The sequence below is a fragment of the Cebus imitator genome, unplaced genomic scaffold (genome assembly GCF_001604975.1).
Source record: "Cebus imitator isolate Cc_AM_T3 unplaced genomic scaffold, Cebus_imitator-1.0 Scaffold71, whole genome shotgun sequence".
Lineage (NCBI taxonomy): Eukaryota > Metazoa > Chordata > Mammalia > Primates > Cebidae > Cebus > Cebus imitator.
The window spans coordinates 7,305,023-7,314,651 of NW_016107386.1; the positions used below are offsets into that span (position 1 = coordinate 7,305,023).

The 9,629-nt window shown below is 47.2% G+C and overlaps 1 protein-coding gene across 1 annotated transcript; it reads right to left on the bottom strand.

The window, feature by feature from the left end:
• Positions 1-3,495: 3,495 nt before the first annotated feature.
• LOC108306428 (tetraspanin-17-like) lies at positions 3,496-6,702 on the bottom strand. The gene is made up of 3 exons (XM_037739554.1): positions 6,527-6,702; positions 5,970-6,265; positions 3,496-5,811 (listed from the first exon to the last, which is right to left on the bottom strand). Exons 1-3 carry the CDS (start codon positions 6,611-6,613, stop codon positions 5,580-5,582), a joined length of 615 nt encoding a protein of 204 aa, XP_037595482.1. The 5' UTR covers positions 6,614-6,702; the 3' UTR covers positions 3,496-5,579.
• Between the last annotated feature and the right edge of the window lie 2,927 nt (positions 6,703-9,629).

A 9,629-nucleotide genomic window follows, 5' to 3' on the forward strand; every position in this document is an offset into this window, starting at 1 on the left:
GGCTACTGAAAAATATCCTGTCGTAATATCTAGACTACTCCAGTCGACTGATTCTGGGAGGACAAGGGCTTATGGTCAATAAATGATTAGTGAGTGTCTGAGATTACCAAGTTTTTTATCTTTGATCTCTGTATTCTGAGGACATATCTGTGGTTACAGCACTGCTAAGGTTGTGTCTGTAGTCTTTTTTTTTTTCTTTTCTTGAGATGAGGTCTCACTCTGTTGCCCAGGCTGGAGTGCAGTGGCTTAATCTTGGCTCAGTGCAACCTCTGCCTCCCAGACTCAAGTGATCCTCCCTGCTCAGCCTCCCAAGTAGCTAAGACTACAGGTGTGTGCCACCATGCCTGGCTAAGTTTTGTACTTTTTGTGGAGAGGGGTTTCATCATGTTGCCCAGGCTGATCTTGAACTCCTGCACTCAAAAGATCTGTTCACCTCAGCCTCCCAAAGGCTAGGATTACAGCCACTGTGCCTGTCCCCACCCCACCCTTCCTTCTTTTAGTTAAAAAAGAAATTAGCTCTCTCTTCCCCCTTGGGATAATGAAAAGTCAGGTTAGCTTTGAAACATGGATATGGTCCATGTGACAACCTGAAGTTCCTGTAGCCTTAGATGTTGTGAACAGCTTCAGGAAACAAGACTCAGGCATGAAAAACACCCAGCAGTAGACACAGTGCCTGAGGCATCAAGAAGAAATGTTTTTAAAACATATGCCATGTGTTGGTGGAAGCCAGAGATGGAGACTTTATCCTGACTTCTCGGCTGGGTTCCCCACTATCCCACATCACCTCCCTGAACAGAATCAAAAACGTTCGGCATCTCACTTTAAGCTGGTTTTTTATTTTTTTTAATTGTCCTTTAGGTTCTGGGGTACATGTGCAGATCATGCAGGATTATTGCATAGGTACACACATGGCAGTGTAGTTTGCTGCCACCATCCGCCCGTCACCTGCATTTGACATTTCTCACCATGTTATCCCTCCCCAACCTCCCTATGATCCCGCTATCCCTCCCTTGGACCCCCCCAACAGAACCTAGTGTGCGATGCTCCCCTCCCTGTGTCCATGTGTTCTCATTGTTCAACACCCACCTATGAGTGAGGTTTTTGAGGTGTTTGATTTTCTGTTCTTGTGTCAGTTTGCTGAGAATGATGGTTTCCAGATTCATCCATGTTCCTACAAAGGACATGAACTCCCTAACACCATAAAAACCCTAGAAGAAAACCTAGGCAAAACCACTCAGGACATAGGCATAGGCAAGGATTTCATGACTAAAACACTGAAAGCATTGGCAACAAAAGCCAAAATAGACAAATGAGACCTAATTAAACTCCAGAGCTTCTGTACAGCAAAAGAAACAATCATTAGAGTGAACCGGCAACCAACAGAATGGGAAAAATTTTTTGCAGTCTATCCATCTGTCAAAGGGCTAATATCCAGAATCTACAAAGAACTAAAGAAGATATACAAGAAAAAGAAACATACCCATCCAAAAGTGGGAGAAGGATATGAACAGGCGCTTTACAAAAGAAGACATATATGAGGCCAAGAAACATATGAAAAATGCTCATCATCACTGGTCATTAGAGAAATGCAAATCAAAACCACATTGAGATACCATCTCTTGCCAGTTAGAATGGCGATCATTAAAAAATCAGGTGACAACAAGTGGTGGAGAGGATGAGGAGAAATAGGAACACTTTTACACTGTTGGTGGGAGTGTAAATTAGCTCAACCATTGTGGAAGACAGTGTGGTGATTCCTCAAGGACCTAGAAATGGAAATTCCATTTGACCCAGCAATCCTATTACTGGGTATATACCCAAAGGATTATAAATCTTTCTATTATAAAGACACACACACATACATGTATGTTCACAGCAGCACTGTTTACAAGAGCAAAGACCTGGAACCAACCCAAATGCCCATCAACGATAGAATGGACAAGGGAAATGTGGCACATATACACCATGGAATACGATGCAGCCATAAAAAGCTGGGTTTTGAGTTTAGAAATTTTAATGGAATTAATGGGCAGGAACATCAGTTAAAGTAGATTTTTGACTGCTGACATGCCAGCCTGCAACATTTTCATAGGTACCCAAGTTAAGAATTTATTTATTTCCTCAATTTGCTATAAATGGAATTAACAACAGGCCATTTGTAGACCTGAAAAACCACAGATGCCAACAGAAGCAATCACATCTTTCATATTTTATGCTTATTTGAGTCACTTAGTGTGGGGACCATTGAAGGGAAAAGTATAGGTGATGATTTCCACATCATCATTGTCATTGTTGTTGTTATTATAGTTGCTATTAATCAAAGCTGAGAGATTTCAAGTGGAAAAACAAATCTGAAATGTGATTGTACCCTGAAGTGTCCCTCTTCTTGCCCTCTCCTTCTCTAAGGAATAGATTTGAAAACCCAGGCTCATGTCTAAATAAAAATAAGTTAGATTTTAAAGTTCATTTCCAGCAAACTTTAGAAGGTGATATGGTTGGACTCTGTGTCCCCACCCAAATCCCATCTTGAATTGTAATCCCCAGATGTGAAGGAGGGGCCTGGCGGGAGGTGACTGGAAAATGGTGATGGTTCACCCCATGGGGTTCTTTTAATAGTGAATGAGTTCTCACGAGAGCTATGGTTTTAAAAGTGCTTGGCAGTTCCTCCTTTGCTCTCTCTCTTTCTTTCCTGCCACCGTGTAAAACACGCTTTGCTTCCCTTGTGCCTTCTGCCACACCTGTAAGTTTCCTCAGACCTCCCCAGCCATATGGAACTGTGAGCCAATTAATTAAACCTCTTTCCCTTATAAATTACCCAGTCTCAGGTACTATCTTTATAGCAGTGTGAGAATGGACTGATACAGAAGGAAATACTATTTCTTTTGGTATGGATGGCTTTAAAGTCTTCTCTTCCTGTTGGGTCAACCATATTCAAATAACTAGGCTTCTAGCATTTCTAGTCACAAGATACATGAATGGGAGCAGTTCCAGGTGATATTATAGGGTATTTGTAACAGACCTAGACAAATGAGATATTATAAATTTCAATATCTTGTGTCTTTGAGAACAGCCCTGGAACATTTTTTAAAGTTGTTTCTACTGCTGGAAAGTGGTTTAAAACTCTTCTTTGAAGAAGTCTGTTAGAGTGATAAGAGGACTTGACTCAGAGTGAGAGCCTGGCTCTGGTCCTTAATCTCTTCTTCTAACCTGGGCAAGTTACTCTTCCTCTTTGGCCTTGAGTGTTTTATTCACAAACATGAAGACTCAATAGTAACCACAATGCCTTTTAACTTGAGAATTCTTTGATTCTACAGATTGCTTCCAAAGTCAGTTTATAGGCACAAAGTAAAAATGTGATCATAAATTTGGACAAGTGATATGGGTCATTTATAGCAGTCCACAGACTTTAATCTGCTTAAGATTCATTTGAGGTGATTGTGAGAAAGGCAGCTCCAGGGCCTCATCCATAGATATTCTTTTTTTTTTTTTTTTTCACTGTGATCTTCATTTACTATAGCATGTATAAACCACTCACAGCCAGCACCTGTCAGGGGCCCAGGACACTGTCTGGCGGGACCAAGGAACCACAATGCTGGGCACATAGCCCGCACCCTGGCCACCAGGCAGCAGTGCCCAGCATCCCTGAATGGCAGAGTAGCCAGGGCCCCAGTGGTGACTGTCCTAGAGGGACCTACGGGGCATGGGGCCAAAGCTGGGCCCTGCACCTTGTTTGGCCTGCAGATTTAATTTCTGAATTAGTTTAGTTTCTGCCAACAATTTAAAAATCAGGACACCTCACATAGAAATCTGTATTCTGGCTTCTCCAGATTTCTGGAATTAGGCCTGCATTCCCACATCAGAGCAATCAGAGCAATTAGCTACACCTGAACATGGCAGTGACCACCGTCAGAGGGGGACCCACCACACTCTATTGCTCTCAAGGCAAGTGGCAGTTACCCACTAGATTGTGCGAATTTTCTCTCATCACGATGTCTTTGTCTCCAGCAACAGTGGGAAAGTCAAAGTGAAGCAGGCTCCCAATTCCAGGGCCTGCTTCATCCACTTATAATGATCTACGTGACTGCAGGGGCATCCGAGGTTGAGATCTCTGGACAAGCCCAGGGAGGGGGCGGCAGGGTAACTGCACACATACCCCTTGCATAGCTGATGAGGCGGAGCTGAGGGCAGCAGCCACCCTTCCTAAGCCTGAGCCAGTTGGCTCTTGAGAAGTTCCCGAACTCCGGGAATCTGGAAGGGCTAGCAGGCAGGCACAGGCTGTACTGGCGAGAGGTTGCGGGAGGAAGCCAGACCCAGGGAGTGTGGGGCCGGCGCGCCCTCTAGTGCACATCAGGGAGCTCTGCAGCCACGGCTAAGATACTGAACCTGATTCCTAGGAGTCAACCATCCAGACCCCCCTGAGCCAGGCTCACCCCAGTCCCCTGGCTTCCAGCTACTTCTTTGCAAAATTGTCCTGACCCCATCCCACCCCTCTCACCCTCTCCTGGGCACTCTACTCCCACCGGAGTCCCCAGCAAGGCCACCTCTCCCAGGCTACACTCTCTTCAGAGCGGGGTCCAGCCTCCCGATCCTTCAGGTCCCTGTGTTGCATTCCAGGTTGGCCCGCAGCGGCCTCGAGGTGCAGGGAATAACCCCGCAGAGGTGAGAGAGGCCAACTCCTAGTGTACCAGGGTCAGATGGCACTTAGGTGAGTAGAACAGACCACCTGGGGCCGGCCCCTGATGACAGGGGAGGCAGTGTCCCAGGTAGTATTGCCACTGAAGAGCTGGCGTAGCCAGGTGGTCATTCTTCAAAAGAAGCTGTGGATCTGGACACTTATGTGAAATCTACCAATTTTTAAAGGTTGGCTCAAGGATATAAACCACCCAGGCCAAAGAAAACATGTCAGCAGGGTGGCGCCAGGCCAGGGGCCCCAACCAGAGAGTTCTGCTGAGGCCCCACGTGGACAGGACCTCGAAAATGGTGGGCATAAGCCAGTGGTTTTCAAAGTCATCATTCCATTTCCTCCTGAGAGGCAAGCAAGAGAGAGAAAATTCTTGGCCCCATTTCAGAGTCTGAAACACTGAGGCTGAGGTGGGTTCCTGGCAGGCTCAAAGTCACAGTTCATGGAGAAGAACACTCTGAAGCTGCTTGAGGCAGTGGCTCCAGGAACACATCCCATACAGCCACGCACAGAAAAGTGCATCCCAGCACTGGGGGGCGGGAAACAGGGGCGGGCCCTTCACACAGCGCCTCCCACCCCACCTGGCCCGCACCCTCTGAGCTGCGCCCTTCCTAGTTCCCTGGAGATCCCCTACCCCAAGTGCCGCCGAGACAGTGGCTCCCTGTGCACACGTGTGCCTGCCTGTGTATGTGCGTGCGCACACAGGACAAGTGGCCCAGGCAGAAGCACAGCAGCTTTCTCCGTGGGTGGACAGCACAGTGGCTCAGGCGAACCTCTCAGGGCTCAGTCCCAGCAGGAACGCCTCCTGCAGCCTTGCCCATCAAGAGTGTGGTCGGAGGGTCCTGTGGGGCCCCCGAGGCTGGGTAAGCCAGGCATATGGCCATGGCCTGTGGCGGCCTCACCAGTTGGCTTTCACTGCTTTGATGTCACTCATCAGTTTCTGGGCCAGGCAGATGCCAAAGATCTGGAGGAGGGCGATGCCCAGGAAGACCCTGGCCGTGACAATCAGGTTGTCCTGCAGCCACTTCTCAAACTGGCCCACGCAGCCTTTGGCGTGGATGAAGCCCTGCTGCTCCAGCTCCAGTTTGAGCCGGACGTTGTAACCACACTGGGTGTTGAGGACATCTTCCACATGCAACTGTAACTGAGAGTGACACCCGGCCAACCTTCAAGCTGCCTAGAAGCAGACATTGGCTGAAGCTGTATTTATCTGGATGTACAGGGTGCAGGGAGACCTCCAGGCAAGTCCCCATGCCTGTGCCCTAAGGTCCCGCCATTTCCATCTCACGCAGGGTCCCTGACGCAGCAGGAGAAGGGCACCCCACAGTGCTCCCAGCTAGGGTTCAAGTCAGTGAAGTTGAAGTAGATATTGAGGTTCCAGTCGTTGGGGCCTGGGGCTCTGTAGCAAGACCAGTATTCCTGAGCAAAGTCAATGAGGTTCTGGAGGTCAATGTCGTCCCGATAGGCCTTGACGTTGCTGTTGATGAAGAGGTCGAGCTGGACTCGAATCCAGCCCTTGAAGACAAAGGCCAGGATCTCTGTTGCCAGCTCCAGGAAGAAGACGAGGCCGAGGAACACGGAGAACTGTGCATCCATTCCCCTTTGTCTGGTATTCACACCCTGCTCTCTCTGAAAAACCATCCTCCATGCAAACCAACTTGAGCAGGAGGGAGTTCTCCCCGGGGGCGCCGATGCAGCCAGCAAAGCCCAACACCGACATGACGCCTCCAACTACCACAAACAGCCACACGGGGTCAAGGCCTCGCAGATCTGTCAGCGCCAAGATGTTGGAGAGATCGCCTTTCTCACCCCAGGCCCAGAGGCCGATAGCCAGGAACCCAGCACCCAGAAGACAATGTTGAAGCCAAACAGGAAGCATTTCCCGCAGCAGCCGATCTCGGGTTCCTGGAAGTGCTGGCGCTTGCCGGGCATGGTGAGCGGCCACCCGCCGGCCCGGAAACCGGAGCCGGGAGCCAGGCCCAGCGCCACGCGGGCCACGCTGGGCTACAGCTGCCCGGGGCCTAGCCTGGAGGCTGCGGCTTCGAGGCGGCGGCCGCACAGAGCGGCAGTCGGGCTCCGCCCGCCCCTCAGGGACCGCCCTCGGCATCCGGACCTCCTAGCCCTGAGCCCTGAGCTGTTCCCCATCCATAGATATTCTAATTTGGTAGGCCTATGGACAAAATCTTCATTTAAACAGATCCTTTGGCCAGGCACAGTGGCTCACACCTATAATCCCAGCACTTTGGGAGGCCAAGGCGAATAGATCACGAGGTCAGGAGTTCGAGACCAGCCTGGCCAATGTGGTGAAACCACGTCTCTTCTAAAAATACAGGAATTAGCCAGGCGTGGTGATGTGTGCCTATAAACCCAGCTACTCAGGATGCTGAGTCAGGAGAATCGCTTGAACCCGGGAGGCAGAGGTTGCAGCAAGCCAAGATTGTGCCACTACATTCCAGCCTGGGCAACAGAGACTCCATCTCAAAAATAAATAAATAAATAAATAAATAAATAAAAATAGATCCTTTTGGGATTGTGCGTGTGTGTGTGTGTGTGTGTGTGTGTGTGTGTGTATTTCTAATGATAGGGAACATGGTACAAATATGAGAACCTTCATGGGGTAAGCATTATTTGAAAAAAACTACCTTTTCCACGTTCTTTTTTCTTTTTCTTGAATAAATTTAACTGCCTGATCCTCAGGAAAAGACCCAGCAACTACTTTAAGCAGATGTTCCTTGATTTCTGTAGGATCAGATGAGGTGCAGGAGTTGCTGGCATAATAATGGGTAGAAATGCCAGCTGACTTGGAAGAGTCCTGGGCCCTTGAAGAGGACTGAATTCGAAGTCAGAAGACATAACTTTTGTTCCTAGCACTGCTAGCTCTGTGCTGTGGTCTTGGACAAGTCATATGAGCCCTCTGAAACACTCTTCTTACTTACTAATTGGGATGTACTCTGTGATGCACTCAGAAATCCTCTCAGAAATGAATTATTTACTCCCCTAGCTTCTAGAAGTTCTCCTGAAAGATGGCCCTCAGCTTGGAGCCCTCTTTAGGGATGGCCTCAGCTGAAGAAAACTGCCTTTTCCCAGGTCTGCCTCCTTGTAGATCAACCTATAATACTAACTTATCCATGTCAGGGTAGAAAGGCCCAGCCTCCCTGCCCCATCCGGTGACAATTCTGAAGAGCCAGTCTGGACCAGATCTCCCTGTGGCCCTGACTGAGGCCTTTGTTATGACTGCCTCAATTCAGCTTCTCCCTCTGCCCAATGCTGCTTCCTTCTTCCTTCCTTCCACAAGTGTTGATTTTGAGAGCACTCCCTAGTAAATGCCTCATGTGCAAATATCTGTCCCAAGAAACCCAATATAGGACAGCAATAATAATAATATTAGTCATCATAACAGCGGTTACCATTTATTGCATACTGACCATAAGTCAGGCAAAATACCAGGTCTCGTATAAACATCATTTTGTTTACTCTGTGAAACTGTCCTATCAGGTAGGAATTCTCATCTCATTTTACAGGTGAGAAATAATTTTATGAACTTAGGAGAAAACAACGTATGTAAATGTGCTTTGACTATTACAAAATAGTATTACTTCTATTTATAAATTTCAACCAAAGAGATCTTCTTAAGCTCTGCAGTAGTACTCTCCAGATGAAAGCCTTCCAACTGTGTCTCAGTGGGAGAGAAGGCAGCTCTCCTCTCATCCTCTGCTGCCTGTCCCATTCAACCAACTCAAAGGGAACCCAAGAGGCTGCTTGGACCCTAGCCTATGACTCTTTATAAATGTCCTGTAGATTGCGATATTACTGTCTCTCTCTCTTTTTTTTTAAAAAGCAAATGTACTTTGCTTGGAATTCTGGTGGCATTTTTTTTTCTAAATTCAGAAAATACCTTTGCATAGGAAGAAAAACAGCACCAACTCTCTCTGTCTCTGTATCCTCAGCCTTTCATGGTCTATATCACACGTCATGTATTTACTCACCCATTGCACGCCTTTCTGGCCATCTATCATATATGAGGAAGTGGTAAGCACAAGAGGTAACCAGTAAGAAGACCAAGATGCGGTCCCTGCTCTCAAGAGGTTTTGCCCTAAGTGCTGTGCCCCAGAACTTGGCAACAGGAATTTCAGATCCAAATTCTAATTTGGTAGGTCTGGTTGGGATTGGTGGTTTTGGCTGCAGTGGCTTCTTCATATAGCTCAACTTTCATGCCTGAGTCACATCAATGCATCCAGAGGTGGCAACAGGGGCTCCTTTCTATGGCCTACAGCCTGAGGTTCTTCATATTTTGAAGGACTAAACTCACCTAGAGTGAGAGGGCCCCTGAATTAAGCTAAATATACTTTTTATTTTATTTTATTTATTTATTTAATTGCATTTTAGGTTTTTGGGTTAAACATACTTCTTGACTGAGAATATCCGTCTTGGTTTTTGCGTAAACCCATGTTGAGGTCTTCTACCATTTCACACCAAATTCAGTCACATTCACTCTAGGAAAGTTAAGCTATTGTTTAAAAGTAATTTTTAAAATTCCCTTTCAAATTAACCACCACAGGCTGTCTGCCAATAACTGTGTTTATTTTTTAGAAAATCAATTGCTCTCTCAACAAAAGCCTCATCCCTTTCAGTCAATATTCCCTCCATTACACACAGATAATGTTTAGTGTAGCAACTTCAGGGATCAGAGTCCATTTCTTTCATGGGGTTACCTGCAGCCAATCTAAATAGCAGGTGTTCAGAACATCATCTCCCTAAACACTAACAGATTTCATCTTTATTATGTTTACTTGTAAGTAGTTGTATGGAAAAGACTAGTATTTCTGCCTTCCTGCAGCCCTAAGATAAAGGTGCTGACTGTGGGCAGTGTTTGCTGACTCAGCCCTGAGCTCGCTGTTAATACTGCCCAGTGATTCCAGCTCGGGGTTGTCTGTGATGTGTGCAAAGC

Coding starts and splice junctions, on each gene's coding strand:
- LOC108306428 (XM_037739554.1), bottom strand. CDS start 6,613: ATGCCCGGCAAGCGCCAGCACTTCCAGGAACCCGAGATCGGCTGCTGC. Junction 6,266..6,526: donor GCTTCAACATTGTCTTCTGG/GTGCTGGGTTCC, acceptor ATGGATGCACAG/TTCTCCGTGTTCCTCGGCCT. Junction 5,812..5,969: donor TGCTGCGTCAGGGACCCTGC/GTGAGATGGAAA, acceptor ACAGTTGCATGT/GGAAGATGTCCTCAACACCC.